General features: G+C 35.8%; 1 protein-coding gene across 1 annotated transcript; it reads left to right on the top strand.

Moving 5' to 3' along the window:
* Positions 1–16: 16 nt before the first annotated feature.
* On the top strand, positions 17–20,711 carry AGGF1 (angiogenic factor with G patch and FHA domains 1; the record flags this gene model as incomplete). The annotated part of the gene is made up of 12 exons (XM_010139607.1): positions 17–222; positions 1,036–1,182; positions 1,353–1,541; positions 7,018–7,087; positions 12,658–12,769; positions 14,024–14,075; positions 16,596–16,697; positions 17,043–17,208; positions 17,430–17,512; positions 18,494–18,621; positions 19,582–19,681; positions 20,511–20,711. Coding segments are annotated over 12 exons (1,556 nt in total), but the record flags the coding sequence as incomplete, so codon positions are not given.
* Positions 20,712–20,947: the final 236 nt, after the last annotated feature.

Here is a 20,947-nt window from a genome sequence, read left to right as displayed (position 1 = left end):
CCCCCCCCCCCCGCAGATTATTATTACTATGAGAATTATTACAATCACACTGATTCTCAAGACTGTGCATCCGAACTGCCAGTGCAGCACAATCCTGGGACTGAAGGCACTGAGCATAACACCACAGACGAATTGCAGACAGATGTTAATATTCCTTTAAGGTCGAATAGCACTGAAGTTGCTGAAGGTGGAGAAGAGGAAAGGTTCATCCAGAATTCCCAGGTTATAGAACTCTTAGAGGTTTTGTCAGTTTTGAAGTCAGCGTTCTATTAATGTTTCATACCATTTAAAAGGTGTGCTTTTGGTCTTGACATCACTGTATGAAGTTACTTTTTTATGATGGTCTAGTACTGATGATAGCAGACAAACATCCTTGTGTTTTGAAACTAGATCTTTGTGTAGTGTGTTCCAAGTGTAACATACTACTAGATTTGTTTTGGGTTTGGTTTTTTTAAGACACGTTCTAAAACGTATGTCCTGTGTAGCCTGGAAGCATGTCATATTTTTTACTGGCAGAGTATGTTTAGTATGGCCATGCTGACTTTCTTAAAGTGTCTTCTTTTTTTCTTTTTGCCTCCATTGATATAAGGAGGGCAACGTATAAGGAGAAGGAAGTTGTTGATGGAATTTATTTGTTTTCTTAGTTTTTTTTTTTTCCCCCTGCTCTCCAGCCTTCTCATAGATCACTCACTTCATCTCACTTATTGAAGTGATTTTGTGCCTTAGCATCTAGCAAGTGAAACAGAATGGCGAGGGGAAATCTGTTTTAGGATTGTACTGAAATATACTACGTATATTTTTGATGTCAATCACTTTTGAAAGGTTGGGGAAAACAAAATGGAGTCTTGGTCCCATTGAAATCGGTAGGAGTTTATCAGTAAACTACAGCTAGGTTTTTGCCTTATTTAATAGGTCTTGAAGCAATCCAAGACCATAGCGGACTGATTTGTTTTACTTAAAACAGGGCATTGTAAAATGCTAAAGGACCAAGGTTCTTTTCAGAAGAAAATTTAATTTCTTACTTTCTGATATCAGGAAGCAGAAGGTACTTCAGTACCAGAAGGTTCTTTGGCAGAGAGCTTGAGAGCTGCTGCAGAAGCTGCTGTTTCACAAACCGGATTTATTTATGATGAAAATACAGGCTTGTATTATGACCACAGCACTGGATTCTACTATAATTCGGTAAGGATTGTTTTCAAAACCCTTGACCTTTTTTTCTCTATTGCAAAAGTTTCAGTAGTAAAAGTTGATATGAGCAAAGAACTAAGATCAAATCTGACTTTTTGGTTGGAAAAACATGTAACTGAAGACAAATAGTGATGATAACATTGTTCTTAATGTTTCTTATAAAGGAAAATCAATTGTATTATGATCCAGCAACTGGAATTTATTACTACTGTGATGTGGAAAGCGGCCGATACCAGTTTCATTCGCGGGTGGATCTGCAGTCTTACCAGGCCTCTGGTACTCAGCACAGCAAGGATAAAAAAGGGAAAAAGAAGAGAAAAGAACCAGAACGCATTTCTGCAAATGACTATAAGGTAACTTCAGAACAGATGGAGAATGCAAAACCTGTTTTTTAATCGTGATGCAATTTATGTAGATTTGATTTTATGTAGGGCGTGTATGCTTATTTTCTGAAGGATTCAATCATCTTTAAACTGTGTACAGCAGGTTGCTAATGTAGTTAGTTTTCAGATAATTTTTCCATTGAGTGCTTAGAGATGAAACTTTAAACTTGGGTCCCCTCACTTTTTCAGTGTTTTTTATTATTTGACAGCTGTCTAGATCTCTGACTTTCAGTGAAGCTGTCCGATTAACAAGCACAGTAGAATGAAATCAGGATACCTGTGGGCTGGATTTACCTCAGTAATTCAGCATTGCCTCAGTGTCTTCGTTTTGGGGTTTTGGCTTGTGGGGGTTTTTTTGTTGTTGGCTTTTTGGTTTGTGGTGATTTTTTTTTTTTTTAATTCACTGGTTGAATTAAAAAATGACTGAAGGTGGTTGGGGGTTTTTTTGTTGTTGCTTTTTGGTTTGTGGTGAATTTTTTTTTTTTTAATTCACATGTTGAATTAAAAAATGACTGAAGGTTTTGAAAATAGACACACACACTGCCCTTTCTCTGTGACTGCATTCCAAAGTTCATTCCAGTGACATTTTACCATCTCTACCATCAATTGGAATTGATGAAATGTCTGTGGAGTTCAAATTCTTTGCTTATTATGATCTCCTATTTGTAGTTTGTTTGGTCAGAATATTTTTGTTATCCATAGTGTGTGGATAAGCTGTATGTCGCAGTTTGAAATCAGAAAGGCTGAAATTCCAAAACGTCTGAGGCTTTCTGTAACTATGGGGAGAATGTAAACACACCCGAAAACTACACAAAGGAGTTTTAAAGTGATTTGTTTGGGCTTGTTTAAACTTGCTTGGGCTTTTTAAGAAACAGGAACTAAGTGAAAAGAAGTTTTAAATTACAGAGATGGAACAAAAGCAATTTAATGGACAAAGCTATTAAAACCATAAATCAATCACTTAAATCTAAACAGGACAGATGATGAGAGAGAGAGATGAAAGAGATGGATGTCAGTAAGTACATAAACAAGTGTATACAAGTAAATAGACTTTCTCTCCTGTTTGTCCCATATCCCTAGTTGACAAACAAAGCCCCCCACCATGCAAGCACCATCCAGCAGTGGAGTGGGGGTGGAAGGGCAAACAGAAGTTGCAGCCTGTTAACCTCAGAAGTTTCAGTGCAAGAAACTCCTTTGGAGCAAACTTCCTCAGTAACTTAGTCGTCCTTCTTCTTCTGGGGTGGCTGAAAGAGACTTGAGTCTACCAATCTACCAGGGCTGCTATTCCTGCTTCTAGCTCTCCCTATCTGCGAGGCAGTACACAAAGGGGATCTCCGGGTAACACTGTAGGTCTTCTTTCCCCTCGCCAGTGGCTGTTCCCTTAGTGCAGGATGTTGAGGGCTTACAGCAGAGTTGCTCCTGCCTTCTGGTTAAAAATCAGAAAACCACCCCAACTGGTAATCAGTGAAGGGAGGAGGTCTACCGATGTTGTGGAAGAGATCTTTTGCTGCTCTGAGAATTGAGGCAACAGCAGTTTCTCTCCATTTGGATGTTTTTCTTCTCTCCCTCAGTCCTGAGTGGAAATCAAATATGTGCGCACACAAGCGCTGAGGAAGTGTCGCAGATTCCAGCTTTTTATACTCCTGGTCACAGAAGTGCTTGATTGACATGCCTCGGCTCCAATAAAAAGTTGAGAAGGTTATGACATCTTTTCCCCCCACAATAACTGTGAGAGAGTTTTCATGGGCTTAGGGAAGAGGGAGAAGAGGTGGCAGGGGGGGCTTAGCCCTGCCAGCGATGTCTTAACCCACTACACTGTACATCTTAATAAATGCCTGTAGTAATTAACTTGCATTTTCAGTTATAAAAAACGTAACTTACTTTCTGTTGTGTTTCGGAGTGCTAAAAAAGTGTCCCGTATAGTACATAGTGACTGCCTTGAAAAACATTACTCACTCCTAAACACCGGAAGTTCTATTGTAACACAGCTGTTAAACCTCAAGAAGCACTTTCGTAATGAACGCTATTACTGATGTTGAATCCAATTTATATAGTTAATTCTGAAAATTTGTTTTATTAAGATTTACTAGAACGCACTGATTTCTTTAGTTTGTAGTGCTCCTTAGTTTGCATTTTTAAAGTTACTGCTTTAATTGTTGCATAATTTCATTATGTAGGCCTCAGTGAAGATGAGTGGTTGAAATTATGTTAGTGGACAGGTACTTTTACATAATAGTTATGTAGCATCATACAGAGTTTAAAAATTTTGTATTGGCAATGAGGTCTTCTGAAAGATATGAAAATGGGAACTGTTTACACTAAGAAACAGTGAAGGTAGTTAAATGGATAGGGTTGTTTTACAAATTTTGTGAATAGATTGCACCCACCATGCAAATTGCTACTCTTTAAGAGAACTTTGTGAACCATTCCCTTCTGAAATCTCGAGGTAGATACTTGGTGTTGCTAAGTACAGCTATCTGCTAGGCTTGAGAGAGGAGCTACTGCAGTGAAGGTAGGAGTTTTAGCAGCATCCAAGTTCTGGGCATGCTCTGTGCAACTGCTGAATTAGCATTCTGCTAATTCTCAAAAGGCATTGTAATACAGAACTTTGTTCAGGAAAGCGTGATGGAAAGATTGCAGGAATATGTCTTTATCATACAGTGCAATTATTAAATCTCTTAAACAGTTCCATGAGAAACCTAAATCCACAAGTGTATTTATAGATGTTACATGGCATATGTAGCTCTGACTTAACAAATAATGTTGGCTACGTTTTGGGATCCCATCACAATCTGTTTCTGTCATCTGATTATACTAGAAATAGCTAGTTGCCTTTACAAAAATATTTTATCAATATAAAATAAACTATAGATGGTGTTGTTAACAAATCTCTTGTGTGAAGCTTGCACAGTCACAAGGTAGGAGGTAAACATCCACTTTTTCTGATGTGTTTTATGATAGTGAACTGAGTACTTTGCTTTATTAATTTGACCAACAAGATTAACAGAAAAAGCATTTAAAACATATTCTGTAGGGTGCAGCTGCATCTGTGAACAGTAATTGAAGGTTAGTGTCATAGTAGGAATCCAGGCCCTTTCTATTTTTTCCAAACAAAAAAGAGGGAATACAGAGTGAAACATAAAACAATTACTCTCTAAACTTCAAAAAGAAAATGCCTTTTTGTCAGTGTCCTTTTATGTAAAATGCAGTTAAAGAAAAAGCAAAGCACCTTACTGTCATATTTTACGTAGCTGAGTTAAAGTATTTTATTCTTGTGTCATTCTTAATCATATAGGAAATTTGCTCATTAGTTTAAAAAACATCACATTAGAATAAAAGATAAAGATTTATTAGAATAAAAGATAAGAGATTTTTCTGTTATCAAACTGAAAGAGTTTATAAGCTGCACAATCCAGTTCACAGCTGCCTGTTACTTCTTGGCAATACTATTTGTCCATTTCAGTGATAAAGGCACTAATTAGATATTAGTTACTTTATTATTTACATCCTAAAACACAACCCAAAATGTCTCATTGTAAGTAGAACTTTGAGTTGAAGTGGTGTCTGTGAAATGCTTTCCTGCATGCTTATGCCCAGCCTCCTCCCTTTTCCTTCCATTCCCTTGTCCAATCTTGCAAAAAAAAAAACCCAAAAACCCAAACCAAACAACTAGAGTTGAAATAAAACCTATCCCTGAGTACTGATTAAATTATTAAAGTTGCAACAATTATTTTAAAGATTAGTGTTTCATTATTGCTTTTCCCAATTGGTTATTAAATTGTGCTGCTAGCCTGAAAAATGCCTCCAGACATTGCCTAATTTCTTGACCAAAGTAGGTTTTACTTGACTTTATACAGCCGATACAAGTAGGAGAATGGTTTCATTTATTTCCTGGTCTGCAGACCAGTAGTAGTGGTAAACAAAGCAGTACCAGGGTCTAATTCTGGGAGTATTTCATACACCCCCTGAACATTAATATTCCTGGGTGAAGATGAGGAGGTTTATGAGAATAGGCACGTGAAGCAGAGGAAGAAAGTGAACAGTAGTTACAGAGCCTAAAGTACATAAAACACTTGTTAAACTTGCTTTCTCTCTTTTCCAGTTGAAGGATTAAATGTAAACAAATATTGAGAGATATTTAGTAGTACTTAAAAGTTGCCAAATAGAAGAAATAAGGAAATTTAACAGCTGTCTGTCTAGATTATCACAGCAAGTATTTCTACATAGATGGTACTGGTAGCTATATAGTTTGTACAAAAATTGCACATGTTTTTTTTTAATTATTTGAATGAGCCAAGTTAATGTCTTTTTAAATTAAAAAAGATCGTAACTGGGACAATCTGTTAACTTTCTGTTTCTGTTCACAGGAGGTTTTTTTAGTTGCAGTTTAGTTTGTAGTTATTATGAAGAATTTAATATGCTCAGTTATATATAGTATCTATTTGTAAGTACTAAGTTGGGATGCTTAATGCTACAGAAGTGGCAAGTGTATTCTCCACAAATGTTGCAGTTCTCTTGAAAAAGCCAAATAAATCTGAGAATCTAAGAAGAAAATCTGTTAAATTAATATTGTATTTTTACAAGCTTAATTTATCAAACAAGAAAATACTAGTGAGCATCTGCTAATATGAATGTATCTCTAATTGCAAAAAAATAGTGGAGGGGAACCCAACATGCTTAGTATCTAATGAGGAATGTTGCTGGTTTTTACAAGAACATTCTTCAAAGAGATCCTTTGCAGTTGCCAAACTTCTATATAACAAATAGTTTTCTCTTGACTTGTGAAACTAAGCACGCTGCCCTCATGCTTGCTTTTAATAGGCCATCAGGAATTTTATTTGCCAGGATGAAGTATTAGATAGCCTCTGTGCAGCTCATCCACAAGGATTGGTAGAAACTTGGGAACTTTCAGGCATATAGTTCAGTTCTGATACCTCTTTGTAGTGGACGGCAAAAAAATCCCAAGTGAGTCAAGAAATACGATGTTACAAGAAAAACTGTTAAATGAGTAAATTTTAATTTTTTTTTTTAAAGATAAAAATCACAAGATGGCATAAACTGTAATGTGATCCCTGGCCCAGTATCTAGGTCCAGCACTTCCATACAGGTTAGAGAAGAGACTGCGTACAATAGTGACCATGTAATTCTGCTTGCTGGATTGGGGCCATTGGAAATACATAGCAAAACTTAGATGCAGGGTCTGACATATGCCATTTATTTTCCAGAAATTGTTTTTATAGTTCATTCTTAAACTGCTGTCTAATAAATTTTATTTCAGTGTGGTATTCAAAATTAAGCCATATTTTTTTCCAGTATAGATGTATCCTATCTATTTCTGTAGGAGAGACAAGGCTTTTGTAGTAATTCCCATAGAACTCTTGAAGCAATGATTTTTTGGTTTTATCACATGTAGTTTACTTTGTGCTGATATTCATCCCATCTTTAGGTACGTCAGTTGACAGAAACCATGGCTAATCTGAAGATTTCTTCTTTTGGATTGGCAGCTTCTGGTAAAGGTAGAGTTGAGACAACAAACACATTAGTCCAAGGATGTTTACCTTTAACCTTGATATTTTTATTAAAGGAAAAATACTATCTAGTAGTTGATGTTTAGATACCAATTTTACTAAAGGAATTAAATTTTTGAAGCTATTTGATCAAAATCAATTTATCTACAAAGTAACTTTGAGCTATATTTGAAACACTGTGTAAGTAAAACATCTGAAGAAAACATTGGCATTCAAGGATCTTTCGGAAGAGACATATTTAGCATCACTGTTCCCACAATGATGTTGTTAAAACAAGACAAACTTTAGGCAGGGTAAATTTATGTTTCCTGTATTTCAGAGCTGTCCACTGGTGTGTATTGTGTAGGGTGGAAGACAGTAACTGAAGTACTTGTGAAATGGTGCTAGCAAGTGAAAGTTCAGTTATCCGAGTGAAAAAGCTATTTTAAACTCTTTGAAAATATTTCTTTAGTAAAATACTAAATTTTAGATTAATATTTCAAATTGGAAGTCAGTAGTAAGGATTTAACATTCAACCCTTTGGATGAGAGTTGAGTACCCATAATTCAATTAAGTCACCTACTTTAGCAAACTAAGAAGCTACAGACTACACACTTCTGAAAAGTTGTATTTGTACAGGTTTGTATGTTTTGTATAAGATAAATTCATTTAGAAATTACAGTTTAAACAGTGCATTTCTTAGAATTAAGCTAAATATGTTTACAGTACTTTTCAAGTCTTAATTTGTAGGCATGTGGAAGAATTGCTTAAACAGGCATGTTGATCAGGTATGATACAGAAAAATGAAGTTTTGAAGTACAAAATGTCTTGTTCTGTCACAGTAAAGCAAAAAATACAATTAATGTTTAAAATATTTTTAATTTTTCTTTAACAACACTTGAGTGACTGTGATCATTCATGTATATTTTTAAGCAGGCCAATCTGCACTTCAGAAAGCTATTGTAATCAGTAGCTTGTGGCCTATTCTTTATAAACCAAACCCACCCATTCCAGTTATACAAGCATGATGTGTAATTCTTGTGAGATCCCTCCTCATAAGATAGATAAAAATCCTGATTTCGCTTGCACGTTTGGCTGCCTTTGTCAGGGATGCAGAATATGAACTCATTGAACCCTGCAGTAAAGAAATAGTTTATTATGGATCAGATTCATCCCACCTCTCTACTCATGTTCAAAGGTTTTCAAAGCTGAATCATGTACGGGCAATCCATACCCAACATATGACTGTTGGGGTGGGTCTACTGACTATTTAGATGTGTTAGGCAAAGGTATTTATACGAAAGATATTTATACTTATATTAGGCAATTTTAGATGTATTAGCACAAAGGAACCTGTGTTCCCAATACGGTATTACAAACATGGTTATTTGCATAATTCTTGTGTTGCATCATGAGTTCGGGACAAAGTTAAACATCCTGCCACTGAGAAGTTAAGTGTGTTGCTAGCACTTGTTAGGTCATTCGGGGTGATGGGTGCTGCATATTCTGTTTACTGCCAGTTCCTCCGGTTTTAGCAGTGGCTATGTGGAGGCAAGGTATTAGGGGCTACTTGCATAGTTACACTTTCACATATGCTACATATGTTCTGTGTTAGTACTAGTAGTTGTCTATAATGGAGAAGAATTTCTCCAGCACAAGACTCTCTCAAAGGCTTTAAGAGTACATTCAGCATCTCCAGGCTTAGTGTTTAGACATCATCAAGGTGTGTGTTTTAATACAGATCAGTGAAATCATAAAGTGATCAAAATCCATATTCTTTAGGAATGCATTTTTAAAATACTTGGGTTTTTTACAGAGACCTCTAAATGCAAAGATTACATTTTTATCAGTACTTAACAGAACTATTTAGGTTTTCTGCTTTCTTGCCAGTAGCCTGGCTTTGAAACAGCACCTTTTTATTTTCTATTATTTTCAAGTGATGCCCAAAAAAAAGCATCACTGGATTCTTTGTGGAGAAAGAGCTGAGTGGTTGGAGCATTATACTTGGGCATTAGTGCATCACAGTCATCTGTTGCTTTGCTTCAGTTGTGATTTGAGAAGACTATTTAGTTTCTCTATTTTCAGATTAGTAAAACTTTGGTAGCTCACAGTATAATGGGAAAAGGTAACATTTAGGATTTCAGAATACCTTGGTTGTCAGATACGGATCTAATACCCTTATGAAACATGAATATAGACAATGGTAAATATACTGGAAAAGTTCATTCATAAAAGCAAAAATCAGATATGCCAAAAAGATTCCTGATGGAATTAATGTGTCTGAAATATATGAACTCTGTAGTCTTACTTTTTGTGGGATATTTAAAATGAACAGCATTAGGCAGTGACCTTGCCATCCTGTTCCTTCCTAGTTCTAATACTTGGAGGATTCAGGGAGGAGGGCTAGTGCATTACGGAGAAACTCTAAACAAACTGGTGGTCCTTCAGTTAAAGCATGAGGTCTTTTAAAATTTGCTGGTTATTCCTGAGAATCTTCTGTCTTACTGAAAGTGTTTCAGAAGTACACTGTGAAGTCCTATCCATCAGCTCAACTGGTGGGCTGAGCGGAATTCTTGTGTTTGTCTTATGGCTGTGTTTTTACAATTCAGAAAACTGTGAAAATGCTTTAATGTCCATGGATTTAACGTTCACATTAATTCATGTATCTTGAAATGTAAAATGCTTTATATGAAAACTTTCTGAAAAAAGTCAAAGATGTTTTTTATTTTAACTGCTATTTGCAATATTTGGTACGATTCAGGACAATTGAATGCATTAATTCTGAATCCAATATGGCAAATAACTTAAAATCTGAGATTTTTCTTAATTTGTCTTTTAAAGCCATTTGTGTTCTTTTGTTTTGTTTTTATTTAAGATGGGTGTCAGGGCTAGTAGTCTGAGATTTGGATTTCAAAGGTACTCTGGCAAATTTAATAAGAAACTTGAGATTTCTCAGTTAAAAATGTTGATGGTATTTTTTCTGTTGATGAGAACAAGTGGCAGTGGAACCTGCAGTGATCTAATTTGTCTGGTATTCAATGGAGAAAATAGTTGCAGTTGAAAATGGATTCTCAGAAGAACTCTTGCACATAGCATAAATTACATCTAAGCTCTCTACAGAATCTTGATTAATGGCTTTGTTAAAGTTGTCATTTTGAAAGGAGGAAGAACAGATCATTAGGTGAGCATAGGTGGGCATTTCAGAGATTCTGGACCATTGAGGAAAAAAATGAGAAGATAAAAACAGGAGGAAGATGTGATGAAGATCAATTAAAGAACTTTTAAGTAATTTGCAAGAATTGAGTAAGAGAGGATCAGAAATAAGGGTCGTAAAAGCAGAACTGGAAAATATTCAAGATGCTGTTGCACAAGTTTGGAAGTGAGGCCAAGGTTCTTAAGTTTTTTTGTATGAAAAGAGGAAGGAATAAGTGAAGCTTAGAAGAGGAGTGCAGTCACACTTTCTCAAATAGAAGATGGTCTCGGTCTTGTCTAATAGGTTGAGAAAATGTTTCTACTGAAATGTACTGTTGACTGCACGTGCAAAAATTCTGGAGATTTAACCATTTCTTAACAGTTGTAAAAAAATAATTCTTCCTAGCAAAGAACTTCCAGGCTGATACAGACTGAGTTAGTCTAAAGTCTGCTAAAGAACATAACATTCTGTAACTCCCCTCCAGGATTTGGACACAGAAGAGCAGAAATCATCTAACAGTCTAAATTGCTTTTCCACTACTGAACAAGTAAGTTCTGCTGAAGAAGAAGAGTCTCCAAATATAAGAAAGAGGACTAAAATGGACGCAAAAACACGAAACAGTCTAGCAGCCAAAGAATCGATTTCTACAGACAGTGTAAATTCACATTCACGCAAAAGTACACCAGATACTGCAGCATATACAGATGACAGTAGAACAGCAGACACAGAGAGTGAGCCAGAAGAAGGTGAAATTACAGATTCTGAATGCGAAGTGTACAGCAGTGAGGATGAAGTAACAAGTGAAGAAACTGCTGATTCAGAAGACTCAGAAAACGAAGGTGAATTATAGTAGCTTTTATGTATGATATTACATAAAGAACAAACTACAAGGAAACATTTTTGATAATTAAAAAAACGCATGTGACTTGACATACTTTGAATTAAAAAGTGCAGGTACTGGTGTTTTTGTAAAAAGCTGTTTAGGGGTATGACATCCTGTTGCTTGTGTAGAACTGTCAGTGGTAGAGTAAGGTTTCTCCTGTCACTATCCCATTCTGAACAAAAGAAACTCTATTGCTATAATAGAGGTTCTAGTACAGAACTCAGGGTAATTCTATATTAACTCTCTTCAGTTAATGTATAATATTTCTCATACTGTTCATGAACAATCATGTATAATTCAATGAAAGATGAGTCCACTGTGGTGAAAAGGATGAACGTGGAGTATTCGGTATTGTTTTAAATCCTATTTTGTGTGTAATCCAGTGGCAACATAAGAAATGGGTATAGAGGGGAAATCTGTACTGTTTTGTACCAAAGAAAGTGTTCTCCTAGGTCCCTGAGACCTCATCAAGAATTGAATGGTCTCTTGCAAAAAAAAAGTCACTTGTGAAAAGCTTAATGCAATCTATTGGAACTATGTATATGCAAAGGTGTTCCAAGTCACAGAATGAAATACAACCTAGAGAAGTCTGTACTGCAGCATGTGCCCTTCTTACAGTTAAATAGTCAGTTTGTTTCCTCTGTTTTCATTACTTTACTTACTCAGCTACTCAGATTCTACGTGATTAATACCATTCAAAATGTGCTTGTTACCATCAGGCTTTCAGATTAAGTTTCCGTCTTTTCCCATTTTCTAATAATTCTGCAGTAATGCCGGAGTAATAAAACTGGAGACAGTTTCTCTCCTTCTAGTACCTTTTGAGCTAGTGTCTTCCCATCTTACCATGACTATTCCCAGCTGAGATCATTGGAGGCTGTTGCTGCAAAGGTACATCCACAAACAGAATTCATTCAGCTGTTAGAATATAATTACTTAACAGATACTAGACAAAGCATCTGTAGACTTACCTATTATTCATTCTTATCTGCATTGGTGTATATTGTTAGTAAGTGTAAAAGCTAGGAAAAAATACATTTGACATAGAAATTATGAAATATAAAGTTCTCTATGCATTACGTTTGTGATACGGTGAACAAAAAGGTGCTGCATTTTCTCACAGTAAAATTGTATTCCAATCTATTATGACTAATGGTACATAGATTTATAAACTAGTAAATTTTGTGAATGTATTTATGTTATATTGCTGTAACTAAACAGTTGTCCACATGTTGTCCACATACCCAGAATTAGGAAAACATTTTTAATAGTGTGCAGTTAGAAAGTCTTTGAAACAGTAGTCTCTTAATTTTCTGTCAGATGTGTTTATACATTTCTTTTTCTGAAAGTTGCGTAGGATTCAGTCAGGCAATGGCTGAACATGTATCAGTTGTTCAAAAACTATGGACTACAGGGGTAAAACTGTAACTTTAGTAACTAAAACATAAGTAAACTAAAACATACTAAACATAGTAACAGTGATTTTTTTTTTTTATATAATTATAGATGAAGAAAAGATCTGGCCTCCTTGTATCAGAGTAATTGTAATAAGATCACCAGTTCTACAGACTGGATCACTTTATATTATCACAGCTGTGAAACCTGCTACAATTGGAAGGTAAAACTGAATGGAATTTTTTATATATATATCTAAACCTGTACCACACTTTGAATGCTGTGGAAGCCACTTTGGATTGCTTGTTGCTGCTCCTCATGCTTGTCCTTGTAGCATGCAGCAGTTGTGTGGTTCTTTGAGTTAGGTTAGCCCACAGAAAGAAATTCAAATCCTGTCACATAACATCATGCTTGCTGTGATAACAGTATACACAGTTAATGTAGCTCAGCAGTCATGAAAATTTGTTAGTGAGAACTTGATTTTGTGTTTGAGTCCTAATGGTAGCATAGCTGCAAGTCATTCTTTGAAAACTTGTTTTTAAGAAAGTCAGTAAATTTTTTTCTGGGTGACTAGGGTAACTTTTTCAGAAATGGACGAACACAATTTAGAAATTTGGGTTCACAAGGATTCATATCCTGGACATCCTCACACTTTTGAATTCTTTTAAAGTTGGTTCATTGATTTTAAATACTAAGTTGCGGTTTGTGCTAGCCTGCATACACTTTTCCATTCTCAGTATTAAAAAAATAATCTGGTTTCTTCATCGTGGATGATGAATATAATGATGAATTAATGCTTCCATGCTTACTGAAAACCTCACACCTTTTCAGCTGCTTTTATCTAACAGTTAGTAGATGTGTTTTGATTTGCTCCAGAGGTTTCTAGGTACATTTATGTGTAGTTTAACAGATAACAATTCTGCTTGCAATTTGCATATAGGTCCTTTGCTAGCTGCATTGCTTCTTCACTCCCAAATATAAGAACTAATGCGTAAATCTCTTCCTCCTGCTGCAGTGTTGCTGGCAAAGAAAAAATCTGTACAGGTTGCCCTCTCATTGCTTATATTTCCTACCTAAAGCTACTAAAAATTCAACTACAGCATTGAAGATTTGATGCCAAGATGCACCGAAGAGCCTGAGTGATGCAGAGTTGAGACTGACTTACAGGCCTTGTCTGACTATGAAAGTTCAGATAGAAAAGTCAGGTTTACAGATAAAAATTTAGCAGTGCAGCTTTATCATTTTATCATACCAGCTTTATTCATTGCCTACTGTGTATAATTTATAGATGGAAGAAAGGACCTGAAGCAACATTTTACATTGTGTATATAGCAACAGTGTTTTGTATCTGTAGGGCTCCCTAATAGCTCAAAAGAGAAACGTGGCATTAAGATTCAACTGAAATACACCTTTTGTATGCCACTTATTAGACCTGTTTGTACTTCGTTGTGATTTATGTATCAACTTGCCTTTCCAGAGAAAAAGATGTTGGACACACACTTCAGATTCCTGAGATTGGAGTCAGTAAGGTAACTCTTGTTTCTGTCTGCTGAAAAGTAGATCAGCATATGAATGACGATTTAGATTTTATGGCTTTAAAAATCTTACATTATTTTTTTTAAAGAACTTTTAGAATTAGATGTGGTTTTAGCCATGTTTGAAGTTAGAAAAAGGAAAACTATTTTTCTGAATTGGAATTTAACATGAACAGCAGTGTAATTTGGAAGTCTAGGAAAGCTAGAGGGTTTTTTTAAATTCAAGTTTTACTAGTCAACAACATAATGCACAGTAAAAAAAAAATTATACTTTGAATTTCTTAGTTATTGACCTGACCTTGAGGAAAACTTACTATCTTGAGTACTAAAGGTACATAAAATACTTATGCCAGCTAGTTAAGACCTTTATTATAAAGTAATCCAATCCTTGCAGCTGAACTCAGAGCAACAGGTTTTATTTTATTTTTTCTTCAAGGCAACTGTATAAATATGTAATTTATTTAACAGAAAATTTAACAGAATTTCTTTCATTGGTAGATTGTAGTGGAAAATTTTCTTCTGGTTAAGAAACATTAAATTACGTGCTCTGATTTGCTAACCACTTTTAACACAGGCTATAAATACAGCACTCTTAATAAAAGAAAATGTAGATTGACAAAAATATGTCATACAAACTAAAAGAAATTGGCAAAATCATCTGCAAATGCAAATATCTGAGATATGCTTTACTATGTCTGTTCCAGGGGATAGTTCTGCTTCATTAGCAATGTAGTGTATTTCATAGTGAATAATTTCCAGAGCAAATCTTTCCTTGCTATTAATGACTTTTTCAGGCATGTATTTGAAACTGGGTGCATAAAGAAGCCAAAAGGCCTTTGTTTTTCTGTAACGTTATCATTTAGTACTTCACAGATACCTGTCTTTATATAAGAAGCTATTTCACTTTGCAGATAAGGGTCAAAGGCAGGAAGATATCTGTAGAAGCAAAAAATTATCTCCCTCACTATTTGTAGTTAGTAAAAGCTATGGACCGCTTTGGCATTTGCTTTTCTTGAGTGTAAAGTGAGATTTTAAACAACACTACACCCTGCAGATTTATTGTCTTTAGAAGGTGTTTGGGTTCATTCTATTCAATAAAACAGAGGGAGAAATTAAATCATTTATTGTATGAGATGAATTCTCCTGGTGGAGACTCTGTTGTGAACGCTAGCCCATCTCCAAAACATGATTTTGATGATTTTTTTATTACTATGTGTAGCAACTGCTATTGCTGAAAGATAAGAGATTTGGTTTTAAACAAACGCTTTCTTCCCAGATTGACTCTGCTGTTTTTTTCTTCACTATAGGAAAAGGGATGTTGGCTTGTCAAATCTGAAACAATCTTTTTTTAGACTTTCGGTTTTTATTGGGCATCTTAGACTGCAGAAGCTGATATTTTAGTTTGCTCTGTGGCCATGTTTGGAAATAATGTGTATCTTTGTGAGTTTGGCCAGGAATTCTGTTTTCTCTGTTCTTTGGTCTTGAGAGCAGTACCTACATAGAATGCAAAAAAACAGAACAAAACTTAGATTGTTAGTCTCAATATCAGAAAGGATACAAAAGGAAGAGCAAATGATGGCTACTTATCGTGTCCTGGGCATTAAGATGTAGCTGAAGGTGAATTACGTGAAATTTACAGAAGCCTGGCATTCAGAGAGCTATTACAGATATGAAAGGCTGTGGGAGTGACCCCCGCAGGGAAGAAGCCAAATTAGCCTGCTGCCAGTCGACAGCAGGAGGCGTGTCGTTTAGGAGGAGACAGAGAGGTTTGGTCAGTAGCTGATTGGAGGAGAGTGCACTTGAAACCAATCCAAGTAGGGCACGTGTAATAAACAAGTACTAGAAGATTATAAAACTATGTGATAAGGGAGAATGCACAATGGTGCAGTTGCAATTTGCAGTATGTAGGTGCCACAGCAGTTTGCTGCAGTTGTATTTCAGTAAAGGCTTTGTGTGCACACAAGTTGTTGTCGCATTGTCCACCCCGACTATTCGTGACGTGTGGTGACCCACCACAACTGGTGACCCACCACAACTGGTGACCCTAACAGTTGGGGAGAGACCCCCCCAACAAAAGTAAACTGAAGCAGCAGAATGAGTTCAGGTTTTTTTCAACTGAAAGAGAAAAAAAATTGAGAGTGCTGTAGCATACCTTACAAGAAAAAAGCCTTTTTTTTGTAAGAATAATTAAAATACTGTATTTCTGATTCTTGCAGTCCTTGAAGTAAAACATACTTGTCACATTGGAAGTACGTACTTTTTCAGTATTAAATCAATTTATGGTGAAAGTAGTTACTATTAATAGTATACTTTAGCTTATGCTGTTGGGGCCCATTCAGTTACATTTCACACACATGAAATCATAAGGTGTGGAATACTGTATTAACCTGAAGTACCAGAGCCACTCATTTAAAAGGCCACAAAGTATATGCTGAAATCTTACCTTTAAAACAGCATGTAATTTGTAAAGTATTTGCTTAATAAGAACATTTCACTTAGGCTTCTATTTACCAGTTCCATGCAGAAGTATATTTCGACCACGATTTGCAAAGTTACGTTCTTGTGGATCAAGGCAGTCAGAATGGTACAGTTGTTAATGGAAATCAGATTCTCCAGGTGAGTACCTGTTACAATGCTGTGTATGTTGCAGAAAACTGTAGTCATGTGATCATTTAGTGATTTGCCATAACGTATTTTAACAATGGCATTGTATGGCTTCTTTCATACATTAGGCTCTTCCTTAGTTCTCTTCTGTTTTCAGGGCCACTTAAAAATACTTCATTTGGTTTATATTAGGAAAGATCCATTGCAGTTGCTAGAGTGCAATACGTCCTGTAGTTAATTACTTGCCTGCATTTGTGAGTCCAAACTGAATGACTGAAGTATGAGCAGTATTCATGAGAGTTTGTACCCTTCGTTAGTAACTAATTAACATGTCGGCCAAAATTTTTTTTGCTGTAGCCTAAAATGAAATGTGATCCCTACATCCTGGAGCATGGAGATGAAGTGAAGATTGGTGAAACAGTGCTTTCTTTTCATATACATCCTGGCAGTGATACTTGTGATGGATGTGAACCAGGACAAGTCAGAGCACATCTTCGCCTGGACAGGAAGAAAGAATCTTCTGGTTAGTCGTGTTATTACAGGATATGTTTTTTATTATGGCTCTTTACTTTGTAAACATAATTATTATTTCAGTTTTCTTAGAATTCTTTTTGTCAACTGGGAATAGTTCTACCATACATGTGTGTCTATGTGTAATGTTAGAACAAAAATTCTCTCTGTCTTATGATTAAAAACATGGTTACTTCAATAATTAGAAATTCAATCTTATTTTCTTCCTTTTAGTCTGCCCAGCACTCAGCAAAGAAGAGAGAGAGTTAGTGAGAAGAAAAGCGTTAAAACAAATTCGGGTAAAATATGGTTTACAGGTGAGTTTACGGAAGTTAGACGTTGGAAGTCTACATCTACTTTGTCGTTCCTATTTTAAGCCATAGACTTCAGTGAATAAAGTTTTCAAATGCACTTGAGCCTGGTAGTCTAATTCATGCTTGTCTTTTGTACACTAAATAATAATTATTTACAAACCTCTACAGAGATGATGGTAAAAGGGCATGAAAGTTGTGTTAAAAATACAGGAAAAGAAGATATCTTCCCGTGTGTAAAAGATTCCTCATCCTTTAGAGGTTAAAATTTCTTAAACCATTTCTATTTTTATTTTTGCAAATTAAGTTTGCATTAAATTGCAGTGCTGCCTTTTATGTGGAAAGGAAAAATAATGAGCAACTGAAAAATGAGGGAAGGAAGAGGGAAATTTTTAAATTTTTTATTTTAAGTCTGCTGTGCCACAGAAGAATGCCAATGTGAATGTACAGGCAATAAACATTCAAGTTACTTTTGTTTTGAGAGATTGTTTTAGCTATGGAGTTACATCTAGCACTTGTGAATATTTATGTAGAAATCAGAATGCCATCATTTCTCTCGAATTCTTCAGCTACCAAAATAGTATCAGTGTGGAATTTATACACGTGCTTAGTTCTGTCATCTGCTCTGAAGAAATACTTGCTGAGGAACAGGCTAAATGTTTAAACACAAAGTCAGCAGCATGTCCATGTGGTTTTATGCTTAATATGAAAAATGTATCAAGAGAAGATTCAAGAGAATCTGATAATTTATTTACAGCCTTTGTGAAATCGGTGAATAATGTCAGTAACATATCTTACAAGGTGTGGCTGGAAGATAAGGAACTACTAAATAAGAACTATAGTTTGTTATAAGATTCAGAATGTTGTAAGATTCAAAGAAAGAGGCTGAAGGTGCCTTACTTTCGGAGGGGAGAGGTGAAGTTACCAAAAACAAAGAATTTAAAGCCAGCTTTCTTTGTCTTGATGGAATTTTATACGTTTGTGAAGAACACAGAGTATGAAGACAACAAAGCAGTGAAGAATCCAAAATACAAAGACAGAGCAGGAAAACGCAGAGAGATCACTGGAAGAGAAGAAACCTTCCAGAGAGATGACAGTCCAGCTTCTGTTCATATGTAAGTTTGGGAGGGCAGTGTGTCAATCCTCTGTGTCCTCCTTTAGTGAATCTTAAATTATAATAAAATAAGTATCAGTTAGTTACTAGGATACAGTCCTGCATTACACTGTGTATAATGTGTTAGGAAAGCTACAAAACAGTAAGCTGCTCTCACTTCCCAGTTCACGTACTCTTTTTTTTTTTTTTTTTTTTTTTTTTTTTTTTTTTTTTTTTTTTTTTTTTTTTTTGTTCTCCTCTCCTTCCATACAGAATTCAGCTTGGCAGTAAGGATGCTTAGATCACTTCCTTACCAACTCAAAAAAATCAAGGAGCTCCCCAGCTCACTACTGATACTTCAATAGTGTCTTTTTTTCAAGTATCTCAGTTTCTGTTTTTCCTAACCAGCAGGAAATGGTACATGTGCAAATTTCTTCACCTGCAGTTTCTTTCACTGTCAATATCCAGCCCATCATAGGACATGCATTCACATACCTCTTAAATGACACTTATTCCTTTGCTTCTGTAGTTGTAGGAGGGGTCTTTTTTTAAGAATATGAACTTGCAGGTGCTTCCAAGTTAGTAAAAGGAGGTGTGAGACAATGAAATGCGTGTGTGAAGATTATTTGCTGGTGAGGTAGTGATAACTGCCTTTTCCCTAGTGCAGTCAATTCCTACCCACCCATGCTGTATCTTTTAACTCCTAAAGTAAGTAACTCAGAAGGAGTTTTAAGAAAGTTGATATTGACCAAAGGCTTAGAATAGCTTTGGTAACCAATGATATTCATGAAAGAATTTGCAAAGGGTAGCAGTAAGGTCTTCTGTATAACTCTTGATGGAAGTTGGAAGAGCATAGTACTTGAGTACTGGTTTCTAGAACTACATATGCATGCAAGCACACTTCTGTCCTTCAGTATTTGAGCAGAGAGCATACTGTTTGTGTTAAGTCTTCCTTATCAGTTATCTTAAACTTTCTTCAAAGTGAAATCAGTAACAGCAACAAAGGACATCAAATGTTGGAGAAGATGGGATGGAAGAAGGGGGAAGGCCTGGGCAAGGATGGTGGTGGCATGAAGGATCCGGTAGGTCTTCCTGATATCCACTTGGAGCAAAAAAGAATATAAATGTATTTGCAGTGAAAAATGTCTAATTCTAAGCTACTATTCATTTGAAACACTTCAAAGTCCTGGTTAGGAAGCAATAATCTCAGTAGGACTAAGGTTAAATAATTGTTTCACTTGATTAATGAAGTATTTTGAAATTTTGCAGATTTTGCCCTTCAGTAGAAAATACAAGTAATGTCTGTTTATTAGGAAATAAAGCCAGGGAAGACAGATGGCTTCTAGCCATTGAATTATTAATCTCATATTTGAATACAAAGGCTGGAGAAAGACTGAAATCATTTTCAAGAATTCAGGATGGGTTTATGGTTTCTCTTCTTTCTCTGAGGCTGATCTAGCACAACAGTCAAGCTAGATGACAGGCCGTGGGAGAGGAAACTGGCTGAAGTCACTGGAGCCACCAAGTTCTGGGCCTCTGTGGCAGCCATTAGTCCCACTTTTGTCACAAGATTTGTGTTGTCTTTTGGCAGTAGTGCTGCTCAGAGCCTCACCATGCCTTTTGTGGTCAAACTACCCAGCACACAGGAATCATACACTATTAACTCAGTGAGGAGTACTTCACAGTAATGTTAGTGGTAGGTGACATAATTCAGCATTCTAGATATCATAGTTGTAGAACTGGTGATTTGACATACCATTCTAACAGTACTCTGATGTATGATATAGGTGTAATAGTGCCTTAAAGAGAAGCACTTGGGGACGGGGAATGAAATTACTATTATAAAAGATGATTTAAATTATTTAGAATACCTAACTTGGCAGTTACAACAATCTTTAATGTGTTTGACAGATCCACCTTCAGTTACATAAGACGCATGCAGGTTTGGGTACCAGCAGACCAATCTCAATTGAAGATGTTGAGATCATCCAGAGCAAGAATAAAAAGAACTGGGATAAAGCAAGAGAAAGGTTTGCTGAAAACTTCCAAGAACCTAAATCACAAAGGGATACAGCTAAGATGACGCCTTGGGTTAGAGGGACTGTAGAGTAAAGTATCTGATCCCACAGCAGGGTAATGCCTGTGGGAATAGTAGGGAGAGAATTTATTTTTATTCTTTTTTTCTTTTGCTAAAGCAGAAGTTTGGTGATATGTAAAGTACAGTTGTGGAAAAAATATACAAGATTAACTCTATGTTAATTGGTTTTCTGTAGTCTTCATGCTTTTATAAAAACACATTTTTAATATTAGATGAATTGAATTTAGAAGGATATTCAAATTTAAGTACT

The sequence above is a fragment of the Buceros rhinoceros genome, unplaced genomic scaffold (genome assembly GCF_000710305.1).
Source record: "Buceros rhinoceros silvestris isolate BGI_N320 unplaced genomic scaffold, ASM71030v1 scaffold2467, whole genome shotgun sequence".
NCBI classification, from domain to species: Eukaryota; Metazoa; Chordata; class Aves; order Bucerotiformes; family Bucerotidae; genus Buceros; species Buceros rhinoceros.
This window is presented reverse-complemented; position numbering and strand designations above follow the sequence as displayed.